This window comes from Trichomonas vaginalis, chromosome I, assembly GCF_026262505.1.
Source record: "Trichomonas vaginalis G3 chromosome I, whole genome shotgun sequence".
Classification (NCBI taxonomy): Eukaryota; Parabasalia; order Trichomonadida; family Trichomonadidae; genus Trichomonas; species Trichomonas vaginalis.
In genome coordinates, this window is record NC_067203.1 from 21,218,591 (window position 1) to 21,244,382 (window position 25,792).

Here is a 25,792-nt window from a genome sequence, read left to right on the forward strand (position 1 = left end):
ATTATGTAGAAAGTTTATATTATAAAGGTAAACATAATATTAAACCTATTGCTTTTGCATTTGATAATAAATTAATTGAAAATGCAAAAATTTGGGAATTAATTCCGAATATTGAATTTATAACAAATATTAATGATAAATGGTTTAAACGAATTCCAACCACAAAAGTTCTTTGTAAATTAATGATCAAAACTGAGGAAAAAGAATTTAACGGGTTTAAATATCATCCAAATAAAGTTTCAGAACTAGAAAATGAAAAACTTCAGAAAAAATTAAACGATAGACTTTCAAATGATCGTATTGAAAAAATAAATAAACTAGCAGAAGTTGCATTTAATAATGAAATATTTGATGAATATAACCTTGAACTCAGTGATGGGCTTTAAGGACCCGGGCTCAACGAGTCATGATTTATGAAATCAATTATTTGATTCATTCTTTCTTCAATAATTTCTATTCTTTTTGTTAAATCATCTATTTTCATTAATGAGGTGATTCTTGATTGAGGAATAGATTTCAAACTAACCACCCCTTTTATTTTTGAAATTTTGAATCCATCAACTTTAAACATTTTATTCAATTTACATGTTGTCAATTCTTCAAATAATTTTTTATTATTAGCATAATAGTCATTAAATTCTTCAACAGATGAAAAAATTTTTGTTTCAGTAATTGGTTTAACAACGTTTATTTTTTGTTGAACATTTCCACTTTCATTTATTTCTTCCTCCTCTGTTTCATTTATTTTTAAAATCGGTTTCATTTATCATTAAATAAAAATTAGAATATAAGTGATGAAATATATTTTTTAATTAATATTAAATCAGAAATGGCGGCAGGATTCTTTAAAAAATTATGGGATGGAATTAAGAAAGCTGCGGGTTGGGTTTATAAAAAGGTTATTAAACCTGTTGCAAACTTTTTGGCACCAGTAGCGAAAACGGCAGGAACTATCATAGGTGGAGTATTAGGTACAAAAGCAGGTAATCCAGCGATGGGAGCACAAGCAGGTAACGCAATTGGTGGAATAGCTGAAGGAATACTTAATAAAATAGGAGGTAAATAGTGGAAAAATAAATATTATTTTTATCTTAGTATCGGTTGTAGTCTTTGATAAACTTTTTCTCCTTTATTTAATATTTCTCTTATTGGGGCGGCTTTTGGTGTTATTGATTCAGCAATGTCACTAATTGCTTCTTTATTCTTAAATATCCAATTTGCTCCTTTCTTCATTGTTTCCCAAACTTTATGCGCTCCTCTTTTTACTTTATCCCACAGTTTCTTAAATATACCTGCAGCCATAGTTGATTATTTCATTAAAATTAAAAATTCATTTTCATCTTTTAATTTTGATTTTTTATTTAATAATAAATGACGACTAACTATTTGGTGCCAAACACTAAACCGATTAATGGAAATGTATTTCATTCATTCGAAAAGATAAATGAAATATTCGCAAAGAATGATGGTAGGAGATATTATAGAGAACTTGAAAGTTCATGCTATGACTCTGATACTCCATATTTTGATGATAAACAAACTCATTTAAGAATTACAAATCCAGCTCATGATGTGAACCAATTAGGTGACACATATATTAAACGCAAAGTTAAAGCAACTCTAGTTTCAAATAAAGCTTTCACATGTGATGACGCTTTTAAATGCATGCGTTTATTCGTTGGTTACAAATCATCAAATCAAAGCTTTAAACAATTAGAAGTAGAAACCGAAAGAGGTGATGCCGGTTATCTTCAGATGGATTGTGCCCGTGAATCTTTCGCATTTGCAACATATAAACCAAAATCAGAAAGGAAAGTTAAAAAGTTTGTTCATTCATTATATAATAATGTTCAAAAATATGATAACTCGGTATGTGGTAAATATATTGACCCTTCTGAAGTTTTCAAGAAAGCAAATGAAGAAGTTGATGTCACTTTTGATATGATTATTCCGGTAAATGATTTGTTAGCATTTCAGGCGTTCGATGATTATCCTAAATCATTTGGTGATATCATTCTTAAATATTATGTTTTCAGGGATACTTTAGTATTTTGTCAGGTTGACCCGTTAAGAGTTGCTGATTTACAAAATTACGTTTATGAAAAGATAAAAGATGTAGATTACGAAAAGATTATGAATCATGTTTATAAATATGATCGCAAATTCCAACAAATCGGACTTCCTACCAAATTAATTACAAGCTTAGCCGCCGCATCTGCTGACGCAATAGTTGATGACGTTATTATTTCATGCACAAAGATGGAAGTTTTAGAGGATAAATGCATTACACCAGGATACGGTTTAATTGAAGAATCAGTTAAAGCAATACCACGTTTATTCAGTAAGGAAGATCCATTCATGATTCCAGCTCAACATATTGACGTTCGTTCACTAAATGGAGGTTGCATCACTCCTGAAGGTATTAGCTCAGATTTCTCATACGCTCTTCATAATGTTACAGATGTTGTGTTAGTATTTCCGAAGAATGCAATGCAAAGAACGGTTTTAGAAAATCCAATGCTTCGAGGTCTTCAGGTCACTATAGATTCCAGAAACTTCCCCGATCAAGCGATGACCACAGTGGGCGACATATTCTTTACACGTATGCTTCAAGCTTCTGATTTAGATGGAGTGAATGAATGCACAGAAGAATACGAGGACTCATTAACTAGACCACTGAATGATGATAATGGCAAGCCATTAGTTAGAACATGGAAAGACCAAACTTCATTCTTATGCACTATTCCAGTTCAACGTGATGGAGCGGGTATATTCTTTGATGGATTAGAAACTTTCAACTCACAAGTTACAGTACAAGTGAAAGCTTATCCAATCATTCAGGGTGAAAATGACACTTACTGTTCAAAGGTGACAAATCCTCCTCAGGTTTGGTTTACTAGGACTACGTATTGGACATGGACACCGGATGAAGGTTTGAAATATCATTCAACAGGTACACCACCACAGTATAGAAGTTCATATGATGAAATATTGATGAATAGAAATGTTTAAAATTATAAATTTATTTTTGATTAAATGGATTTCAATTCTGAAGAATTAGCAGGAGTATATAATACCTACATAGATGATATGATTAATGAAGCATTGAGTGATAATAGAAATGCTCTATCTAAGGAAAAATTAATGAAAATTCCATATTCTGAATGTTACTTAAATTCAATCACTGCAGCAATTGGTAAACAAAATAAAGGTAAAACATTAACGATATTAAAACAAATTATCATTATTGCTAACACTTCCCCCTATTCACATGTGTTAATTTATATCAACCGTTCAGGTTCACCTTCAGATGATACATTTGAATCTTTAAAGCATTTAATCAAAATTCCAATTATTTATTTATCACAAGAAGAAGCAGAAGATTATTTAAAAAACTTTTTAATGTATAAAGAATTATATAATACAATCAAGAAGCAAGGATTAGAGGATAAAATTATTGATAAACAACAGGATGAATTATTTGAAACACTTTCCATTTCAAATTTTGATAAAGAATTTTTGCATTCACTCATTTTTCTAGATGATGCAGTGAAATCAAAACTAATAACAAATGAGAAATCATATTTTAATCAATTATTAACTCAATGTCGACACATTCAGTGTTCATTCTTCATGGCTGTTCAATATTTCAAAGCATTAAGCACAAACATTAAATCAAACCTGTCCACCCTTTTCATTTTCAGTGGGTTTAGTCGTCAACAGTTGAACGTTATGCTTTATCAAGTGAATTTACCAATGAGCATTAATGAACTTTACACACAATATCAGCAATTAGGAGAACATGGAAAAATAATAGTTGATTTAAATAAAGGTTCCATTAAATTCGAATAACTTTTTATAATTAATTTTTATTTTTTATTTATAATTAAACATGACAGAAATAGCAAATCTTCTACAGGTTCCATTAAAACATGGGACAAACAAAAGGGGTGCATATAATAGAACTATGAAAGTTCCTGATGGAATGAAAGAATTAGTTCATATTGTTGCTGGTCTTCAAAAAGATGTTAAACAAATGAGAAACGTTTTAACATTACCAGAAGCTCAAGCATATGCCAAACGTCATGGACCAAATTGGGAAGCACATGAAGCAGACATTACGGGTCCAAATGGAAAACCCGATGGTATAAATGAAGTTTTCGTTACTGATGGTCAAGGTAATATTAAAGTCATAAATGGGTATAAATTAACTGTATCTGATTATCCTAAACGTAAAGCATATAATGAACGTTATCCTATACAATTTGATGAAAATGGAAAAGCTGTTAAACAATACATTGGAGAAGGTGAACATGGTCCAATTAATTCATATCGTGGTAATCCATATTCTTATTTCAATGAAGAATTAAACGCTATTGAAGAGGGACCGGATGGATTACCACGATATGTTAATCAGTTTGATGGTCAATATGCAAATATTAGACCTGAAATTTCAGCTAAGAAATTCTTTAAAGTTGCTTTATTCGATCCAGTGTTCAATGAACAGAAAGAAGCAATGAAAGCAGAATTTAAACCAATTCAAGTGGCAAGAATTTCTTCATCTTCACTTTCAGAAGCGTTCAAGGAATTGATAAAGAAACCACTTTATTCTCAACAAGGTTATAACTTTGATTTAATTAAAGAAAGTGATAGACGTAAATTAGAAAAATCAGATGGTTTTAAGAATGCATGTAATGAAATGATTAAAGATATTGTAAATGATAAAATAAGACTGGAAGAAACTCAAATCATTATCAATAACATAATTGGTGCAGTTACAAAGAAAGTATAACACTTTATGGGTGTTAATTGTTTATTTTGTCGTAAACTAACACCTTTCATTTTTTGCGCAATCTTTTTAAAATCACTTCCATCAATTGAACCGTTGAATGATGTATAACACTTAGGACATAAAGCAACCATGTTATCACCTTGTTTCTCAATTGCTAAACCCAATAATTTCTTCTCATGTGCTTTTTCTTCAGCTTTATTCTTTAATTTAGGTTTAAATTTCTCATCAAAACAGAAGAAATCAAATGGTGCGAATTTGAAAATGTTTTTATCATAAAATTGTTTATCGGTAACAATTGCTTGAAATGCTTGAGTGTTAGGAAGACTTGGATCGCCAGCGATTGCCCAATAAGATGAATCAGTATCACCTTCAATGAAATGAAAACGATTAACATTCATACATTTATACATAAAATCATAAATGAAAACCAAATACCAGTATTTAGCATTATCTAAAGTGAAGAATGCCTCTTGTAAACATGTTTCACATCTATAAAATCTATCTTTGAGCATCACTTGATATGTATCCTCACCTATTTCTCTTATGTTTTTAAACTTATTTGACATACATGCAACGCGTGACTTCTGTGCATTCATTATTTTAGTCTTTGCGTAATTTTGTGTATTCATTGCATCGTAACCATATGATCCATTAAGTGAAATCTTGCAAAATAAACTTTTTCCTTTATTTCCTTCTAATTCAGCCTTTTGTCTTTCGTTCATAAATTTGTTCGCAAATTCATTAAAACAAATGTTTTTAGTAAATGTTAAAATTGATTGAATGTCATCAATGATAAAATGAAATCTGTCTATTAGATACCAAAGATAATAAGAAGAAAATGGTTGATATTGGTTGTGTGTTGATGCTAACTGAGTTAATTTTCTCTGTTTCTGGTCAACCGGTAGATTGTTTGATTTCATGTAATTATACATAAAACTGCCAATTGTTTTTTCATCTGTGATAATATCTAAGTTTCTTATTATCGGTAAAAAGTTTATGTAATCATTAATGTATTTTTCATCAATGTGACCCTTTACTTCAGCCACGAATAAAGTATTTTTCTTCTTAATTATTCCCAATGCTTTTGCTTTCTTTGTTGCTGTATCACAAATGATAACACCATTCAATCTTCCCGGCATATACATTTTATGGTCAGTATATTGAATGAAATCATGAGGATTAGATGAAAATGATGAAGGATATAATGAATTAAAGTCAACTCCAACGAAATGAGTCATAATGTTGGTGGTGTCCTCATTTGATACAGTTTTAGTTTCTGGATTATATGAAAGTTTATTAATGTGCGTGATTCCTTTAAGATTAACACGATGTTGAACATTTGATAGACCACCAGTAATTCCATTACGGAGAATGTGATAAGCTTCAACTGAATCTAAAGTCATTGGTAAATTATTTTTTAATGCATAATTTCTTAAATTGATTCTTAAACGTTGAACATCTTCATCTTTATTTGATTTTACGACATTGCAATAACAACACATTAACTGACAATTTTCTTTAGTATGTGGTTTTTCATTATCGATTCTATCTAATGTTGGTTTATTTGCATATGTAAACGCTTTACCACACATTTTGCATTTAGATGAAAGGATTAAATCGTGATAGTATTGAAAATCATCCATTGAAACATTATTTTTACTATCCCTTTCTGCTTTTTCATCTTGTTTCTTATATGATTCAATTTTATATTTCCAATACTTTTTCGTTAATTCAAAACTTGATTCTATCTCTTCCTCAAGATAGTTTTCATTAGGATTAAAGTCTTTATATGCTAAAGCGTAACGAATCATTGAAGCATTCGATGATAAAGAAAGATTATGAAGCATGTCAATTTTATAAACAAATGTTTCTTCAATAATTTTATCAATTGGGTCAATCATAATTTCAACATCTTTATTGCAATAATGAATAAAATATTCTAATCTATTCTTAAAATTTTTAGCATCATTGAGATATATTTGATAATCTGAATCGGATATTGTTTCTTGTGTTAATGCTGAATAAAATGAATCTTGAGTGAATGGTTCCTCTTTATATAATTCTTCTTCGTAATTTTCCCATGTGATGAATTGATAAGGGAAAAAGGATTTAACACGTGATTTATTGTTTCCGAAATCTTGAGTGAATTGGTCTAATGTCCCACCCGCTATATAATTTCTGATGTCAATAAATCTCAATTCATATGGAGCGTTTGTTTTCTTTACAATGACTTGCTTAAATTGAGAAGAAGAACCCAGCATTGATTTTATTTTCCATTTTGCAGTGTTTAAATCACGAAGAATTAAATTTAAATCAAACTTTCCCGAATTAAAACCTATGATATTCACTTTATTGAATTCCTCATCTAGAAGTTCTTTAAATGCTTCCTTCTGTTTTTCATTTAATGTTTGCGACTTCATTAATTCTTCATATTGTTCAATATTTGATTTAGCAACTAATGAACAGGTTGAAAATAAAAACTCAATCCAATCAGAAATAAAAGAATCACTCGAAGTTAAGCAAAAATTCCTCGTATATGTTTTATCGTTTAATTTAACCGTTGATGATACCATGAATGGTTTTAAGTAAGCGTTTAAAGTTGCACACTCAGAAAGTTGTAATTCTTCTTTAGTCTCTAATGTTTCGAAGTCAAAAGTAATATAATATCTTGTCGGTTTATAATATTCCTGCAAATTATGAGCTAATAACCACTGATATATCTTCTGTTTCGTAATATGTGGTGCATATGGTTGCTGGATCTTTTGCAACTGAACGTCTTGAATTAATCTCCCATTATTTTCTTTACATTTCTCACAATGCTTTAAAAATCTTCTTTGGTTTTTCCTTTCTGGATCATCACGGATAGAATAAACTTCTTCTTTACAATATGGACAAACTCTATAGCCGGTGAGTGCTTCAACGTCTGTTATTCTGTCAGCGTGAAGTTTTCCACATGGACTCTGTGTTAATAAAATATTTACTGTTTCAAATTCTGGATCTATCATTATTGATTCCACTAATGGAAAGTCTACCTTATTTATGTCCACGTCTTCTGGTTGAGGATCACAATAATAGAAATCAATATTAACATTTAACATTCTCGCTAATCTCTCACTTTCTGATGAAATGTCAAACCCTTCATATGAATCTATTGCTTCATTTAAATAACTTCTACGAGTTTTAGGATTAACACCATCAGGAATGTTATAGAAGCGTTTAAATAACCTTCTACCTTCGGCTCTTATTTGATTATCATTCATTTTAGCGGTTCCATTTTTGTTCATTTATGTAAGAATAAAAATTAAAAAATAAATAAAAATAAAGTTTATTTTTTAAAGTCCAGGGCTAAAGTCCATAAAATGAATTAAGAACACATAAATTTTTATCATCTGCGACGTGACGAATACATTTTAATTTACTCAAGAATGCGTACCCTGATACATTAAATCTAATTCCTGTCTTATTTAATTTCACAACTTTGAAAAGGAATGTATGAATAGCTATAAAATGATGAGATGATGTTTTATGGGTTGCTTCCATTTTTTCTGAAATAAATGAATAAATATAATGCTTATACGTTTTCATATCTTTTATATTCTTAATAACGAATGGTATAGACCTTTCAACTTCGTCTTCCTTCGGTGCTGTTCTTTCATATGAAACATTATTGGTATCTTCAATAATGAAACCACAATCACATAAAATTTTATAGGTTCCAATTGTTTCTTTTGATATTTTATCTAACAAATCAAAAACTTTATCAACACCTGTACATTTATTTAAATAATAATTTGTGTAAATATCATGGTCTTCTTTCTTAATCGTATTTGTTGCATATGTTACATTTTTCAGTGCTTTTTTGAATTTTTCAGAATCAAGAGGAGGTGAAAGTAATATACATGGATAATCTCCATCGTCAATAAATTGTAACTTATGTTTATGAATAAATTTTGTGCCTTCTTCTGAAAGTGTTTCGTCAATATCACCATCTAATAAATTTTTAGTAGATTCCAAAAAGTAATTTTTATATCTTTCCTCATGTGATTTTTGAACTTCTGATTCTGAAGCTGGGATATTCATTAAACCCTCTACTTCATTCTCAGCATTTCTCAATTCCTTAATTTTTTCATCTATTTCATTTCTTAATTGTTCCAATTTCTCAATCTCATCGTTATAATATTCATCTTGTTTAATTTTTTCTTCAAAATATTCAGGGGGTGTTTCAAGGCTCTCTGAGCCCAGGTCCTCTGGACCATAAAGAGGAATATTCTCCTGTTTTTCAACTTTTTTGGGATATAAATATCTCATTATAGCCTTTTTAGTAATTGGTCCGTTATATTTAAATTCATTCAACAATCTGGAAAACTCTTTCACATTCTGCATATATGTTGGATAAGAACCGTCTCCAAAATTTTCTAAAATATTTTCTAATTCTGAATTAGTGAACTTTAAAGATTTCAATGAATTAGTTGTTATACTCATTTATCATTAAATAAAAAATAAAAAAATAAATTTAACTTAGTTTTAATTTTACGTAAGAAGTCAATTTTTTATATACCATCATTTGTAGGTATTATTTCTATCAGATAAAAACTTTTTATAAATTATTCATAAATTTTTAAAATCTGCTATTCGGAAGTATGTTCAAAAATCATTCAATTATGTGAGAATTCTTACGAATTAAAAAAATAAATTATTCAAAAATGTCAGAAGAAAATATTTAAAGTTTCTTTTTTATTCATGAAAATAATTATTTCTAATTTCTTTTACTCTCTCGTATATACTAGATTTAAAGAATTCAGAACATTTCCCATAATCTCCTAAATGTTTTCTTATCCCTAACGTGTGCCATTCATTATATGAAACTGAATAAACTTTATTTTTATCTCTACACCTTTCATCACTTCCAATATATTTATATCTCAGTTTTGATTTAGCATTTTCATATTCATTAGCGTTTAATAATTCACAGTCTTCCTTTTTAAATAAATGTTTTATGTATTCAGGATTAAGAATTCTATAATATTGCTTCCCTTTAAATCTTTGAATATAAACAGGAACACCATCCTCTAAAATTCGATAATCTATTTTATCTGGTTTTACTTGTTGGGTCATTTATGTAAGAATAAAAAATAAATTATTTTAAAAATAATGTTAATTTTAAATGATACAAAATCGTTCAATATTGTATGAATTCTTACGTTTACAAAAAAAGTCACACAACCCATCCTATCCTACTACTGAGAAAATTTCAAAAAATCTTCAAAATATTAGTGCTGATCGATATTATTTCCATGAAAATCATTACGATTCCATTTGGTATTCATCGAATGCGCCCATCATATTTTGAAGATATAAAATTATTCTCTTAGAACTTGATATGATTGGAGTTAATATAACTTACAAAGAATATATATGCCAATAATATCAATTAAATTTTTGGTTTGACAATAGCGAGAGTTTTTCTCAACGCTAAAAGACTTCCTGAGCTTCTAACAATGCGGAGTGGTTTAACTCCGGCATTGTTATTTGTTGGCAAGTGCTTGAAGTGAGGTGATGAACTGTTCGTGCAAACAGATTTCAGGGATGCGTGTTTCTCTTCAGGGTTGTTTGTAGGAACAACTACATCATAGAAAGCGCTTTCTTCTTTCCTGTTGTAGTGAGTAAGATGAAGCTTCTTTGTTTGAATTTCGAGATCTTCTGCAACAAAAGCTACGCCACCATGGTATGCTGAATATCCTGAGGTAGAAAAGACTGTAATGAGTTGACCACTGAAATGCTTTGCAATGCCATCAACTGCTTCATGGCCACGAATCATTTTGTCATAATCATACTGTTTGAGGAAAGCAGATATGGCCACTTGACCAAAAACAACACCTCTACCACGTTGGTTGGAACCGTACGTAGTTATAACATTGGATGGATCGGACCAAACAATGTCTTCAATCATTGATTCAGCCTTTGGAGTGAACTTGAAGCCATTCTTGAGGCTAAAGTATACTTCAGAATCCATACATTTCTCACTAATTCCGCCGTGAAGACATATAATGCGAGTGTTTATAGTGCAAAGAATTGGTAGATATTCGAAAGCGTTGTTAAAGGCTTCCCATAAATTTTCTGATTCATATTCATCTAATATTTGCTTTTTGAATCCGTAATTGCAATTTACATTCCTAAATTCGTGGTTTCCTCTTAATAAGACAATTGAATATGGGTCCATTATATATAATGCAAAGAGTAATGTAACTACTTCAAGGGAGTACTCGCCTCGATCTACATAATCTCCCAAAAAGACGTATTTTGTGTTGGGAGGAAGTCCAAATAAGATAAAAATTCGAATTAAATCATGGAGATTACCGTGTAAATCGCCTACTATAATACACGGACCATTAAAATGTACAACTGGGAACCTAAGGAGAGAGTTTTTCTTGCTTGTTGAATAATTTGAAGAAGATGAGTTTCACTGAAGCGAGGAATGGGTATTGTATCTCCTATCTCAGATACATCCTTTGCTTCTAAAAGAGTTTTAAAGAATGAAACAGCTAGTTCGGCCATTGATAAATTTGCTTGAAATAACTTGCTCTCAAAAAATAATTTATCAATGGTAAAGTTTATAAAATAGAATTGTATATGATATAAGCATGCATGACAATTTAATCAAAAACTTGTTTTGAGTACAGAATTTTGACTACGTTCAATAGTTTCTTAGAATTTTTGTGGCAACAATGAAATCTCATTTATTGAAAATAACGTAACTCAAAAAAAGGTTGATAATATTAATGCACAACTAATTATAAATTAGATTTAAACGCACCTTAATTGAGTAAAAAATAAATGATGAAAAGTAAATTATCGTTATGCTTCATATCAGCTACAGAATCAAATTCACTAAAAATATGCTCTTTATGATACAGTACATTTCAAAACTTCGAACCGATATTATCGTTAGACATTCAAATTATATTTTGTAAAGTTAACATCGTTTTACACCATATTAATGATCAAATTCTCATGTCCTCAATTCAATTGTCCTGCTATCTTCTTCTCATTTCTCTATTTTGACATCAAAAATATACGATAATTTTTAATTGATTGTGATTTTAACTGCGTTACTGATTAATCTGTAATTCCCTATCCAATAGTCCTATATTCACATGTCTACAAAAGCAGACTGCAACTATCTGGGGAAATACTCCAACATTATTGACAAAATGATTAACTTTGCTACCCATATCGAGATTAAATAAATCTCACACTTATTTAATATCAAAATGCAGGCAAATCTAAAAAATATCATTCAATCCCATACTCTTCGAACAAATTACTAAACCTGAATTAATAAACAGACGTAATTCAATTAGCACGATAGTATCCATTTCGAATATATTATTATTTCGTAATTAAATACCATCAATATCATAAAATTCAATTTTAATAGAAAAAAAGCAAATATACAAATGAAAATTTGGATAAATCTACTATACTATTCGATTGTGTATTAAAGTGTTCGCTTTTCTTTACATATGTGTTGATAAAACGCTTAATTGATTTGAAACATAACCTATCATCCAATAAATACTACATATATTGCAAGTACATACATAACCCAACCATAAAAATTGATACTGAGTCGATGGCATGAATTTGCTCAAAAAAATATGTGAGAATTTTTAGAAAGTTGTGTTATCTCAAAAATAACTTACATTTTATCATCTACAGAGATATACAAAGCAATATGAAACTGAAAATCAACAAAAAACGTAATCAAAATTTTACGGACGATAGAAAAAAAATTCTGTGGATTTGGTCGGCCTTTGAATTCTAATGCCGAAGGAACTCGCTCCAGCTAAGATTGAAACAACAATCCACCTCCAGAAGGCTGTCCACGGAACAACACGCAGATTCCGTGCTGAGAGAGCCATCAAGGTTATCGCTGCTACCGCCAAGAAGATGATGCACACAGAAGTTGTTAAGATCGACCCAGAGCTTAACTCCCGCATCTGGATCCACGGCAAGAACTGCCCACCAACACGCGTCCGTGTTACATTCGAGCGCAAGGCTGATGAGGAAGATGCCGAGAAGATGATCACCATCGCCTCCTTCAAGAATGTTGCCTCCTTCAATGGCCTCCAGACTACAAAGGTTGTCGATCAGTAAAATTTATTTGGCCTACATTGGAATGTTGATATCTCCTCCATCTTTTTTTTTCTCTACAATGCCAAACCTTTACATTTTAATAAATATTTTCACATATATAGAATCGGGATGGCAATATATTTAATACTTTTTATACTTCATTCTTGATTTTTTTTCAGTTTCTTTGATATTCTTTGAATAGAGATCATAATGCTTTTGTACAGAAAGAATATCGAAATTTATTAAGATCTGCAAAGATATTAAGCTGGAATAGAGATTATTTTTCAATGGATAAATACCTCAAATAACAAGAATGTACATATTGTTAATTTGGATGTTATTTAGTATTTTAAATAATAATCCAGAACAGAGTTATTCAGAACTTGCTTTCATTTTTCATACATTTCATTCAATACATAAAGTGTAATAAATCCTAGTCTAGATCATTGAAATATGTGTCTAAAAAGAGTAATAGTAATTTTCTAATAGATACAGTATTTTTGTTTACATTTGATCAACATAAGATCGTAATTGAGTTAAGAAACCACTCATATCGTTTGGAAATTCGCTAAGAAGGGAAAAGTTTGCATCTTTCGAGCAAACAAAAGTAATAAAGAAGGATTCTGTTTCGCACATCACATAAGAAGTATCATTGCATTCAACTATGATCGACTTGTTATTTCCATATGATAATTTTCCGAGACGGTCGTTATATGTTGGAAAAGAACGAACTATTTTTTCTTCTTTTTCATTTTTTGGAGCTGAAGATTCAGCTAATATGGCACCATGGGAATCTGAGATATAAATTTTCTTTACACCATGTACAGATTTAGCTAAATTATCTAAAAATGTGGTAGGAGTATTTGCATCACTTTCCTCCATTTTTGTCACTTTTTAAAATACTTTTTTTGGAACTTCTCTTCCCTTGGATAAATCCAAAGATATCACTGATGCATTTCATGGTCATTCTATAGAGGTGTTTATCTTGCTATTGTTTTAAAGAATCAACATTATTTCAAGATTTTTCCACAAATTTTACTTGTAAGCTCCGATATTTTATATGAATAATTTAAATTTGAATAAATTTAGTAGATGTTGATTAGAAACCAATGCCAAAGAAAAAGAATTAAAAATAAAAAATAACTTTTAAAAAGAATTTAAGAAAGAAGAACTGCTTTAAAGGATGCTACGTTCTATTGCATCTTCTGGGTTGTTAAGCATGTCCATTAAATGACTATTAAGTGTGTTGATGAACTCATCTTCGCATCCAGGAACTAAATAAGTCTGAGTAATATGACCTATATTGTTTGTTGTAACAACATGAGATGTAAATCTTCTGAGATTACTCATAACTGCTGGAACTTCGAACATTCCACCGTGAACCCGAATATTATAAGGAGTTTTACGCATTCCGACATTAGATATCAATGATAATGGGTTCAAAACATTGAATTTTCCATCTGTTAGGCATGCAAAATGGTTTAATACGTTTTTGGACATGTTATTATCGATTTTTGTTTGGATTTCCTTCATTAAAGCTCCTGCTTTTGTAGATCTATCGATCTTTGATAGAGTATAGATCAAAGAGCTTGCCAAAATTGGAGAATTTTCTGGAATTCCTAAATATGAGTTAACATTTGCAGAAACTTGGTTTCCAATCTCAAATGGATCTTTTGCCTTTAATGTTTTCGCGATTGCGTAAATATCTGAAACAGAAAAGAAAGCTTGAAGCTTAATTCCAAGAGATTTGCAAACTTTTAAGACATTTTGAATGTCAAACGATGTACATTTAGCGGCATACTTCGGAGGAATGTTCTTCGGCGATGGATTGTTTGGAACAGAAATTTGCTTTGAGAAATCAAGAGTTTGTTGTGATCTGACAACATCTTTGATCAGTTCTGGTATATTTGGATGCGGAATGACTGGAAATTCTGTTTGTTCGGAAAGAAAATCAGCCATAAAGTTCAACATGTGGCGACCATCTGTAAATGCATGATTGCAGGATGCCATAATAGCACCAGATTTGGAATTTCCATGTTGTACTAAGAATATTTCAAAGTTTGACTTTGGAGTCATATTTGTGAGACAATTTGAAACGAATTCTTCAATGCTATTGCCATCATCCTTTGCATTATGGATTTCGTATTCTCCTTTTCTTGTTATTTCTCCGTTTTCTACTTTGTACTTGATAACCGGATACGAATTTTCAATAACTTGCATTCTCTTTTGAATCCATTCAACAGATGGAAGTACATCCATGTATGCAATTGCTCTGACATTGGACCCAAGAAGCATAGATTCATAGATCGTCTGTTTCATAGTCATTTTGAATTTATAATTTTTTTTGACGGTCCCATTGAATTTCACTTTGAATGCAGGATGTTTAGAACGAAACGAAGCTACAAAAATATTTGAAATGCAACCATAACTTGGTCATTCGCTAGAATCTGATAATTGATGCGGTTCTTATAAATTCATTTTCCTAAATTTCCATCATTTTCATGTTTCATACAAAACGTCAAGACCACTTACACATATTTCTATGATCATATCAAAACATGATAAAGAGAACTTCAATATCAATTAGTTTAGCATTAAATGAGATTTTCAACTAAAATAAACAGAATTCTCTTCGCAAAATCTAATATTCTTTATATATTATGCTACATGAAATCATACTATTATACTAGATCTACAAAAAACAGAAAATTTGCAAAAAATTATCAATTTTGGTGTGTAAGTTCAAACAAATAAATAAGAATACTATCATGAGATACATCTCATATCAAACATCTCTAATCTAAATAGTATTTATCCATTAGAAGCCTTCAGAAAGAAATTGATGTAATATATAACAAAAAACTTTATAATATAGAAAAGAAAACAAAAATAAATAAATTACAATTCAGGAATTATCTTTGATGGTTGGTCTTCTTCACTACTTGATTTGCTACTTGTAGAATCTTTCTTTTCTGGATCTTGTTCCTTTGATAATTTGTAGAACTTAATAAGAGTTTTCATTGCAACAGAAATAGAACAAACAGTTGTAATTGCGTCACTCACAGGATATGCATAGAAAATCCATCTCGGAGAGTTTGGATCTCCATTATAATGGAAGATTGATGCAACAATAGGAAGAACACCAAGCTCTGTAATAAAACTCATAATTGTTGCTGTGATTGTCTGTTGTGATGCTTGAAGAAATGAAATAACAATGAATTTAATTCCTGTAATTCCTGTGCAATAGAAACTGACAGGGACAATTTCTTTGCACCAATACAAGAAATCATCATTTCTACTCCATATAGTGCAGACTTGTTTCGGAAATGTTATAACAACAAATGAAACAAATAATCCCCAGACAACAGAGATCCAAACAACATGAAATGTAAGTAAAAGGATTCTTTTGTAGTCCTTTAATCCAAATGCATATGATGCTGCGGGTAAATATGCAGCGTTTAGTGCAATTGGAACACACATTGATACATTATAGATCCTGCAAAGCGCATTGTAAACGGCGACAACCATATCGTAATGGCCAACCCTGTTCGCGCGTATTGCAATGAACTTTTGCATGATTAATGATGGTAATCCAATTGATATATTCATAATGAAGGCAGATAAGCCTGTTTTCAAAGCTTCTCCGGCTTCTGGTGAGAAACATTTGGTAATATATTTGGCTTGTGGCTTCGTTGAGAACTTTCCAAGCCATAATAAAATAAAAATAATTAATGCAGGGATAAACATGGAAAGTTCCGTAGCAAGTGATGAGCCAGATGTATTCTTGATTAAATACAATAGTAATGGATCGAATAAAACCATGTTAAGAATCATAGACAAAATTTGAGCGCCAGCATAGGCCCAAGTTCTTCCTTCTGCCTGTAGAATGCCACACACTGTATGGTACATGCATGTAAATAGGTTTAAAGCGCACAACGGAATGACATATTGAAGTGCTAATTTATTTACTTTTCCTTCTCCACCTAAAAATTTAAAAAGAGGTGTCGAACATGGAAGTAATATGGCAGGAACTATTAATGCGAAAATAACTGCTATGCGAAACAGATCTATTGACAAATGCGAGATTTCTTCATATAATTTTCTCGAAAAAAGATAAGATATCTGTGAGGATGCAGCTGTAGCTAAGAAAAATCCAAATGATAATGCAGAATTATCAATAATATATGCTAATGATAATGCAGTCAAACCAAGTTCACCGATAAATTTCGAAACCCATATTGAATCTACAACGCCATACAATGAATTGACAAATTGAGATATGATCGGACCAGGACAAAGGCGAACAACTGTTTGCAAAGGTGGATATCCACCTAATCTCTTGTGTTCATCATCTTTACCACTATCAACTTCAATAATATCCTTGTTGTCTAAGCTATCACCCATATTTTCTGAAGAATCTCTACTTATTTGAGCGACCTCTTCAGACATAAAAAGTATTGTCAGAAAATTGAATGTAAAATTTTAATGTGTCTCAATTGGTTACAGTTAAAAATCGGTTAAATATTTAGAGTACTGTTCAAATAAAGATAACTTAAATTAATAAAAATTACAGGCGCGGACTCCTATTGAAAATTTTTGACGATAGATGTTCAATTGAGGAATCGCGAAAAAGCATTAATGGTCATCATCGTTCGTGTAATGACTTAGCATCATCTAATATTTATCAAAATTATCACCAAAATTTACTGCAACTCTTTGCTCAATCAAAATGAAAAAAGTAAAAATATATATTCCGTCATTAATAGCATGAAAATCATTTTAAATTATTGATATAGAAAATGCTGCAATAGTATGAATTAGAGTTTCTTTGTTATTCATGAAATTTGGAATTTAAATTTGGGGATAATGACAATGTCTAAGGAAAAATTGATTGCATGTCATGAAATAATTATGATAATACAATTTCAGACCTTATTACAGATCTGCAGTTACCAAAATAATCGTCGTGTCAAATCATTAGACGATAAAAAAACTTTCAAAAATGTATTTAGCAGATATTGTAGGTATTCTTTCTAAGTACGGCATTGTTGACTGGCTAGTAAGCATTATTGTCCTCGTTGCAGCACTTATCATTAGATTTATTCCATTCAATTCGGACTTTACTCCAATGATTTCATCTGATATCAGCAACCAATTATCCACTTCAACATTATCTTACGCTCAGACATACATCATTACATTTGGCATCGGCTTAGCTATTGTTGCTTGTATTTGGTTAATCGCATTCTATGATGTTAATGTTTTCAAGGTTACAGCATCATACGTATTTGGTATTTCTGCATCAATGCTTGCTTGTGCAGCTGTTGCTAAGATCATTAGAAGACCAAGACCAGACACAATTGCATTATGTGGTGGTGATGGCTCTTTCCTTGCTTGCAGTGCATATCTTAGCAAATCACAACTCACATACCAGTTCTCTTCCTTCCCTTCATCAGAATCTGCAGAAGCTATGGCATCTGCAATTTTCTTATGCTTATACTTAGGATTATTTATGGGATACGCAAATAACTTTTCTACCCTCTTGATGCTCCTACCACTTGTCTTCGGAATTTTCGTTTCCGCAGCTTGCATCTGGGATCGCAGAAACCACATTGATGACGCCATTGCTGGAATGGTCATTGGCTTAATTTTCGGCTATATTTCATTCCAACCCGTTAAAAAAGTCGTCAAACAAAAGAAATTTGAACGACGCCCACAAGCTCTAACTGAAACATCATCTCTTCCAATGCCGAAGTATAACTAACTTGTTATGCATTTTTCATCCTAAACTTATTATATTCTATTCTATTTCATATTAAAATTAATTGAAATTTTCTCATTTTCATAAATTATAATGTCAAACCGGTTAAATATTGTTTTTATCATTAACTTAATGAACGAAGTATATTCTACATTTGCTAACCAGCACAGTTGGATGATTCATTCTTCGAAATTTTAGTTGTGTATCATTGAAATAATACCAAAAATATATAAAGTGTAACAAATGTTTTCTCTGATTACATTGAACTTTAATTCTCTGAATTATTGTTGTTCAATTATTTTGAAGTACAAAATATAGTAATCATCTGGGATTAAACATGTAATAACATAAATCTATTCAATCACTGACCATCACAGATCTTTGAACATAATATGATGATTGTAAATCTCAAAGCAACATAAAGAGCGCAAACGTTAAAAGGAGATTCATATCACAGATTAAAACTAAATAAGAATTGGAAATTACTTTTAAAAAAGGAATTTTGGAAAATTTCGTATCAAAACCTTTTTAAGATTTCGAATTTATTTGTAAAAACAGTTGCTGAATGGTATTTCATTCAAGCTTAAGAGTAAATAAGTCGTCTTTCATGGTGTGGAGTGTCTTGCAAGCCTTTCCCTTTGGATTCTTCAATATATCTGCTCCTTCTCTTTGCATTTGGCAAATAGCAAATGGAATACTTTCTCCCATCAATACAATTTGAACAATGTCGCCTTCATGGAAATCTTCATCCATTCCATTTACGCCAGGAGCCATCAAATCAGCACCACGCATAACAGCTCTAGCAGTTGGTTCATCAACAACGATTGTTCTAAGCAAGCCCATGTTTTCCATTGCGATACGAAGATGAGGGAAAACTTCGCCATGGCCGAGCTCAACTACCGCCGGATAATTTCCGACAAAGTATAATTTTGCATGATCTTGAAGACCAAAAACTGTAACTGGTGCCTTCTTTGGAAGATAATCGTTTTCTATTTCAGGAAACAACGGCATTGTTGCGGATGCTGCTTCTCTAAGTTTTGAAATCATTGCTGATCCGAGTGTTTTCTTGTTCTTAGCCTTTTCAAGCTTAAATCTGAAAAACATAGGTAATGTGAAATGAAAAGTGTCAAAGTTTCCGTTCTCGAAAAGTGACATAAAATAAAAGACTGAAAGAATCATAAATATAACAAATTACGCTCGTTTTATCTTTAGCATGATGTGATAAAACTAAATAACAGCCTTATGAAGCAAAATATTGTGTTTTTCGGTATTTTTTAAAAGTGACAAAATTTTGATCTCACGGTTATGCTCAGAAAAGAATTGACTGAGTGCTCTTAATTTTTAAAGATTTCCTCAAAAAATCATTATGAGTTCTGAAAAGCAAATCATCAATGATCACTCAAGAATGCGAGCGATCTTTATTGGAGAATACGGTGTAGGAAAGACATCACTCATGAAATCACTAAAAGATGATTCATATCAAGCTGATATTCATTTTTCAAGTGATTATTACACGCCATCCAAAGTTGTTGAACGGAACGGCTTGAAGATAAATGTTTTAATGTGGGATACATATGAACAAGAAAGGTTTAAATCACTAGGAAAGATTTATTTTCGTGGAACACATATTACATTTATTATTTATGATAAGACTAATAAAGAAAGCTTTGATGCTATTCCTGAATGGATTCACACTGCTGATGAAAGATGTGGACCAGAAATCATCAAAATTTTAATAGGAATGAAAGTTGATGACAAAGAACATGAAGTTATCACATATGATCAAGGTAAAGCTATTGCAGACCAATTCAATATCCCTTTCCTTGAGCTTTCTTCTCAACAACCTTCAGAGATTAATGTTATTGAATTTGCTGTTGATAGAGCTCTTGAAAAACATATCGAAGGCGAACATGTAACTTATACTCCTTATGTTCCACACTGGTATGATTGTGCTTGCTAATTTTTTAGTCTTATATTTTTTTTTCTTATTTTATATATAAAACCCTAAACCTATCCCTCAAATATCTAAATTCATTTGCATGTTAATATTGTATTAACTAGATGAAATTCTTCTATAAACTCTATTCCACGAAAATAAAGAAATTAGATATTGTTTTGATTTCATGAATTGTGAATGTAATTATTGTATACATTATCTTAATGTTGTGCATAGTGCAATATGCAATTGCTTATTAAACTCTATATATGACAAGATACAAATGAGCGAAACACATTAATAATACAGAAACATTCACAATATGTATGATCAATAATACATGCGTCATCGACTTTTTGAAAAGTTCTAAGCATAATACATGAAATCTTCTCCTTCAAAATCAAATTTCATTTAAATAATTTTAATAGTTTTTGTATAAAATCGAATATTAAGACCACTTAGTCAAAGACAATAAAAAGCAATTACAAAGTTAAGAAAATATATGAGCTATAGATAATTTTTAATTTTGTTGGAGAAGAAGAGTGTCACTAACATTTAATTTGGAGCGAGAACGTCTATAAATGATCCAAGCAACGACAATTCCACCTACAAGAGTCAAAACAACGATGAAAACAATGCCAATTATGTAGAATTTGAAGGAAGTGTACTTGGAGTGCCATCCGCTGTAGCATTTCTCGTAGAATGGACCATCCTCGTTACCTGCCATGCAGATTTTAGTCCTTCCGCACCATCCGCAGAAAGAAGATTTCTTGCAAACGTCTGCATCAGTTATTTTATGGCAAGTATCATCTCTTGTTGCTCCCATCTCGTTCCATGTGAAGTTGAGAGTATCAGGAATTCCGATATGGCTGACGTTTTTGAAATCCGGGGAATTCCAAGTAAATGAAGGCAAATCTTCGTTCGTTGGACTGTTGCAGAACGAGAACTCTCCATTTGTGAATGCTCTAGAACCCATAACTGCCTTCTGATTGAACGCTCCGTTTGGAGCTTTTCCAAGTAAATCTTCTCTTGAGGAAATAGCGAAGAGAGGGTCTCCGCGTGAGAGTGGATCGCGTTTGTAATTATTGTAACGCGAGAATTTCTTGAAATCTTGGAAATTCTTCACTGTCGGAAGATCTCTTGCGGAAATCAAATATCTTGGATGGGTTTTATATGGTAAGTAGTATTCAGATGAGTTCTCTACCTTGTCGTACTGCAAGACATAGTATAAATCTTCACTAAATGGAACATTAAACGAAGCAATGAATCCATCTTTTGTTAGATTGCCAGTAACATCATAAGTATAATGTTTTTCGGATGGTAATTGCTCTACAAGCCATACAAGGTCTTTTGATGGCTTCTTTCCGCGAATAAATTTATTCATATCAGTAATAAAGTAATCGTTGTTATAAGTACCACTGTTATGCATCAAGAATTTCTCTGTCCAGTCTGTTCCGTTGTGAGCAGTGAACATTGCGTAGATTGAGCGATATCCGCAGAATAATGACTTCGGATTGATGAAATTCTTGAGCATTTGTACATCTTGGGACATAAGGGATGTTTCGAAAACTACTAGACCTGAATCTGAAATGTAAAAGTCGTCTAATGAAGAAATTAATCCGGCCAAAGTAGTAAGAGTGACATGGCGAGCATGGAATTGTGGTAATGGGAAGTCGTAGTCGATAACACATCCAATACTGTTTCTGTAATCTGACCATGCGTTGTGATAAACAAATACATCTGAATAATCAGGAAGTAAGCGAATGCCAGCAGTGCATTTGGCTCTAATAGGATCTTTCGGATCGAGCTGTTGGAAAGCTGTCATAATATCCCAAATATCTGGGAAGTTTTGATGAATTCTTAGATTTTCTGCGCTGATCTTTTGATCTTCGGGTGCAACTGATGCATATCCATCAATTATACCTTGTCCAAGATTGTAGAATCCGCCAATTACTTGCCAATAGTCTGAATTCGGATTTGCATCAATCATTTCTTGCATGTATTTGGTATTACTTGAGTAATGATCGCGTATTGTTTGTGGAAAGCCATCTTGCATACCCATGGCATCCATATTATTAATATAAGCTTGATAAATTCTTGTTTGTGCTAAAACGCCTTCTAAATAGCCTGCGCAGTACATCATTTTAATTGGTGTTTCACCTTCTTTGCCGCTGACATTAAAATGCATCAGACCATTTTTATCTAAATTATCATCCCAAATTGCCCAGCAAGTACCATTTTTATCAATGACACCTTCTGCAGTAGTAATTTTGAGATTATCATCGACATATCCTGTCATATTTCGTGATAAAGTTAATGAAATAAAGCTAAAAATCATTTTTTAATCAGATAAGAAGACGATGAAATTTACAATTGAACAATAGATTACAGTGATATATTAATTATTTTAAAAATTTTCGGAAATCCGACATCGTTCATCGGTTAGGATAAGCGGTTCTCATCCGCTGGAGCGGGGTTCGACTCCCCGTGTCGGAAAACTTTTTTTCCCAGATTCTGAAATATTCCAATTACTCAAAGATTATAAATCTTTTTCGAAGTTATTTATTTCAACAACAGCAGAAACTACAAAAGCCACCGCCAATATATCATTTGGTGACCATTATCTCATAAATAATAAAATTTCGAGATTAATTTAATGTGCTAATGAACCCTTAATAGATTCGTTTAATGTTAATGCAAAAAGATTACAGAAGATATGCACAAAAGCTTCAAAAGGATATTTTATCTATGCTCTTTCGTATATTGAATAAATTTTACCTTGAAATTAAAGGACTTTTATCTGTTCATACAGTGCTCATCAAACATAAAGTAAATTTGATTTCTTCCGATCATTTAATTGACATTGTTTATTTTCAATGGCTTCTCAAAATTGAATTTTAAGAAAAACTTTTTTGACAACAATAAAAAAATGTATGAAGATCAAGTTCGGTATGAGTTATTCAAGGTTACAAAATCAGAAAATAAGAACTATGTTGTGTACGAGCTTGTTATGAAGAAAGATGAACCTGAAAAAATGGAAACTGTTCATGCATTCTGGATTAGAGCTGCAGAAGATGGCGCAAAAAGAGATTTGAAATGGATAGAAAAGCAAATGAGATATGGTGTAAGGATTGATGAAGTCCATGATGATAATATCAAATTCCATGTTGTAGCGATCTCAAGAATCAACCTTACAGCTATTAAGAAAGATGATAAATATTTGTGCAAATGCCTTATTAATGGAGTTGATGCTATTATTGAAACAATTTATATTGATGTAGTTACTTCTATGTTTGTTCCGCATGTCAACTCAATTACAATTTCAGGAAAAGCTCTTGATGATGGGCGTGAAGTTTCTGAAGTTATTACAAAAGCTTAACTCATCAAAATAATGATTTTAATAATAAATACACTTGTAGATTGGCTATATTATAGAAATATTAAATTATATGCACTTATGCGCTTTGTTGTAACACGAATCCGGTCATATTACCAAAAGAAGAATATTTTTATTATTTTCATGATCCTAATTAACCCCATTTAAGGATAGTAAATATTAGAAGGAGTAAAATCTTAGATCAGCATTGAATGATGATATTCTGGATCTCTGAATAAAAATTAAAATTAAATAAACTTTAAGATAATCATGGAATATATGTTTTTACGCTAGTTACAAACAATAAAAACACAGGATTTAAATCATTTTGAGAGACAAGAAAATAACATCAAAATTTCGGCATTTTCTATTGAATTCACATAGAAATCAACATTGCTCTCTTTCAATTTTTTTCCATATGGCTTTACAACATTACATTTTGCGGTCATATAGAATTGAAAGATGGGCGGAACTGTAAATGTAGTAAAATATTCTGTTTTGTTAATTATATAGTTGTCAGTCTTATGATCAATGTAGTTATTTTCCCATAAATAGAATCTATAAGATTGACTTAATCTTTTTTGAAAAATTGGTTTATCATCATATTGATTTTCTTGAAAAATGCAATTGAATATATCCATATTAAGATTATCTGATTTAGGATTATCAGCATATATTATTCCACAATCAAAAATAGTATTATTAATAAAATTGATTGCTTTCAAATTCAAAGTACTGTTTGGCTCATTTGCATAATAAATTGAACATTGTGATTTGCATTTATAGAAATTACTGAATGACAAATTACTTCTTTCTTGAGTTCGTTCAGGAGTGAAAATTCCAGATGACCAAGAATTCAAGGAAAGATAATGATAAACTTGTGTCACAGAACAACACGAGTAGTTTATATTTTTGATATCATGACTCTGACAAATGTAAAGATTCTTTTTAGGTGAAGTGCAATATTCAGCTGTAATATATGATAGTACTACCTTTGGATTAACATTCGTATATATTGTTGCAGCATAGCCACCTGACGAACAGTTTGATAAACAAATTAAACATATAGAGTTTGAAAAATCTCCTTCAATTTTCATTGCTGCACAATTTTTTGACTTACATGTAATGAAAACGCATTTATAAATTGATACATCATAAGATTTTGATTGGCTTGATCCTTGAACAATTATTGTTGATGATTCCTTTGCGAGATCTCCTAAATCTTTAAAGAAAGAGTCGTGTATTTTGTAATCTGCACCAACTGTGCATTGGAATTGACTGTTTAGCCCATGAGAATCATTAATGGCATTTCCTTCTATTAGATATAACAGCAAAATCATTGTAATTGATAAAATTGACAAAATTTTATTTATATTTATCTTTTGAATATATTCTCAAAAATTTCAATTGAAGCTAATGTTTAAAAACTTAATAATATTGATAATTTATTTGAAGTATGAGAAAACAAATTTTCAAATGCAGCACGTTAAAAATTTTGTTAGAATTGTCAGGTAAAGCAAAACATCAATATTTGACAATTTATCTGAAGGCAAACATATTGAAATTCATTTATTGTCAAGATATAAAAAATATGATCCCCTTTTTATATTTTTATTTTTGGGTAATTTTTATATTAATGTTCAATGCAATAATATTAATATTTGCATGACAGTTTAACATTTTAATTTGAAATTTGATAGCAACTAATTTCTTGAATTTCATTTATTTAGATCACTCTTTTGTATTTGAATCAACGTATTGTATTTTTCATATATTATGGAGTTCTCAAAT

At 30.9% G+C, this 25,792-nt stretch overlaps 15 protein-coding genes and 1 non-coding gene across 16 annotated transcripts, besides 1 other annotated feature; 7 read left to right on the forward strand and 9 right to left on the reverse strand.

Moving 5' to 3' along the window:
- Positions 1–829: 829 nt before the first annotated feature.
- On the forward strand, positions 830–1,066 carry TVAGG3_1024140 (N-acetylmuramoyl-l-alanine amidase family; the record flags this gene model as incomplete). The annotated part of the gene is made up of 1 exon (XM_001579019.1): positions 830–1,066. One exon carries the CDS (start codon positions 830–832, stop codon positions 1,064–1,066), a length of 237 nt encoding a protein of 78 aa, XP_001579069.1.
- Positions 1,067–1,371: 305 nt separating this feature from the next.
- TVAGG3_1024150 (uncharacterized protein) lies at positions 1,372–3,012 on the forward strand (the record flags this gene model as incomplete). The annotated part of the gene is made up of 1 exon (XM_051254938.1): positions 1,372–3,012. The coding sequence occupies one exon, from the start codon at positions 1,372–1,374 to the stop codon at positions 3,010–3,012; it is 1,641 nt and encodes a 546-aa protein (XP_051080512.1).
- A 138-nt stretch (positions 3,013–3,150) lies between these two features.
- Positions 3,151–3,795: a mobile genetic element.
- A 948-nt stretch (positions 3,796–4,743) lies between these two features.
- TVAGG3_1024170 (DNA/RNA polymerases family) lies at positions 4,744–8,076 on the reverse strand (the record flags this gene model as incomplete). The annotated part of the gene is made up of 1 exon (XM_051254939.1): positions 4,744–8,076. One exon carries the CDS (start codon positions 8,074–8,076, stop codon positions 4,744–4,746), a length of 3,333 nt encoding a protein of 1,110 aa, XP_051080513.1.
- A 61-nt stretch (positions 8,077–8,137) lies between these two features.
- TVAGG3_1024180 (uncharacterized protein) lies at positions 8,138–9,274 on the reverse strand (the record flags this gene model as incomplete). The annotated part of the gene is made up of 1 exon (XM_051254940.1): positions 8,138–9,274. One exon carries the CDS (start codon positions 9,272–9,274, stop codon positions 8,138–8,140), a length of 1,137 nt encoding a protein of 378 aa, XP_051080514.1.
- Positions 9,275–9,989: 715 nt separating this feature from the next.
- Positions 9,990–11,486, reverse strand: TVAGG3_1024190 (phosphoprotein phosphatase protein; the record flags this gene model as incomplete). The annotated part of the gene is made up of 1 exon (XM_001579021.1): positions 10,224–11,012. One exon carries the CDS (start codon positions 11,010–11,012, stop codon positions 10,224–10,226), a length of 789 nt encoding a protein of 262 aa, XP_001579071.1.
- Positions 11,487–12,603: 1,117 nt separating this feature from the next.
- Positions 12,604–13,038, forward strand: TVAGG3_1024200 (structural constituent of ribosome; the record flags this gene model as incomplete). The annotated part of the gene is made up of 1 exon (XM_001579022.2): positions 12,617–12,949. One exon carries the CDS (start codon positions 12,617–12,619, stop codon positions 12,947–12,949), a length of 333 nt encoding a protein of 110 aa, XP_001579072.1.
- A 368-nt stretch (positions 13,039–13,406) lies between these two features.
- Positions 13,407–13,815, reverse strand: TVAGG3_1024210 (MAPKK1 Int 3 family; the record flags this gene model as incomplete). The annotated part of the gene is made up of 1 exon (XM_001579023.1): positions 13,433–13,810. One exon carries the CDS (start codon positions 13,808–13,810, stop codon positions 13,433–13,435), a length of 378 nt encoding a protein of 125 aa, XP_001579073.1.
- A 289-nt stretch (positions 13,816–14,104) lies between these two features.
- TVAGG3_1024220 (uncharacterized protein) lies at positions 14,105–15,253 on the reverse strand (the record flags this gene model as incomplete). Its single annotated transcript, XM_001579024.1, has 1 exon — positions 14,105–15,253. One exon carries the CDS (start codon positions 15,251–15,253, stop codon positions 14,105–14,107), a length of 1,149 nt encoding a protein of 382 aa, XP_001579074.1.
- Positions 15,254–15,668: 415 nt separating this feature from the next.
- On the reverse strand, positions 15,669–17,379 carry TVAGG3_1024230 (multidrug resistance protein YPNP-related family; the record flags this gene model as incomplete). The annotated part of the gene is made up of 1 exon (XM_001579025.1): positions 15,827–17,377. The coding sequence occupies one exon, from the start codon at positions 17,375–17,377 to the stop codon at positions 15,827–15,829; it is 1,551 nt and encodes a 516-aa protein (XP_001579075.1).
- A 310-nt stretch (positions 17,380–17,689) lies between these two features.
- On the forward strand, positions 17,690–18,863 carry TVAGG3_1024240 (phosphatidate phosphatase protein; the record flags this gene model as incomplete). Its single annotated transcript, XM_001579026.1, has 1 exon — positions 17,931–18,692. The coding sequence occupies one exon, from the start codon at positions 17,931–17,933 to the stop codon at positions 18,690–18,692; it is 762 nt and encodes a 253-aa protein (XP_001579076.1).
- Positions 18,864–19,018: 155 nt separating this feature from the next.
- TVAGG3_1024250 (uncharacterized protein) lies at positions 19,019–19,849 on the reverse strand (the record flags this gene model as incomplete). The annotated part of the gene is made up of 1 exon (XM_001579027.2): positions 19,263–19,844. One exon carries the CDS (start codon positions 19,842–19,844, stop codon positions 19,263–19,265), a length of 582 nt encoding a protein of 193 aa, XP_001579077.1.
- A 206-nt stretch (positions 19,850–20,055) lies between these two features.
- TVAGG3_1024260 (GTPase protein) lies at positions 20,056–20,699 on the forward strand (the record flags this gene model as incomplete). The annotated part of the gene is made up of 1 exon (XM_001579028.1): positions 20,056–20,649. One exon carries the CDS (start codon positions 20,056–20,058, stop codon positions 20,647–20,649), a length of 594 nt encoding a protein of 197 aa, XP_001579078.1.
- Positions 20,700–21,115: 416 nt separating this feature from the next.
- TVAGG3_1024270 (phosphatidylinositol catabolic process) lies at positions 21,116–22,962 on the reverse strand (the record flags this gene model as incomplete). The annotated part of the gene is made up of 1 exon (XM_001579029.1): positions 21,146–22,924. One exon carries the CDS (start codon positions 22,922–22,924, stop codon positions 21,146–21,148), a length of 1,779 nt encoding a protein of 592 aa, XP_001579079.1.
- Positions 22,963–23,049: 87 nt separating this feature from the next.
- TVAGG3_1024280 lies at positions 23,050–23,121 on the forward strand. The gene has a single exon. It is a non-coding gene; the product is annotated as a tRNA-Glu (tRNA).
- A 433-nt stretch (positions 23,122–23,554) lies between these two features.
- TVAGG3_1024290 (protein of unknown function (DUF4833) family) lies at positions 23,555–24,265 on the forward strand (the record flags this gene model as incomplete). Its single annotated transcript, XM_001579030.1, has 1 exon — positions 23,555–24,004. The coding sequence occupies one exon, from the start codon at positions 23,555–23,557 to the stop codon at positions 24,002–24,004; it is 450 nt and encodes a 149-aa protein (XP_001579080.1).
- An 8-nt stretch (positions 24,266–24,273) lies between these two features.
- TVAGG3_1024300 (uncharacterized protein) lies at positions 24,274–25,341 on the reverse strand (the record flags this gene model as incomplete). The annotated part of the gene is made up of 1 exon (XM_001579031.2): positions 24,325–25,341. One exon carries the CDS (start codon positions 25,339–25,341, stop codon positions 24,325–24,327), a length of 1,017 nt encoding a protein of 338 aa, XP_001579081.1.
- Between the last annotated feature and the right edge of the window lie 451 nt (positions 25,342–25,792).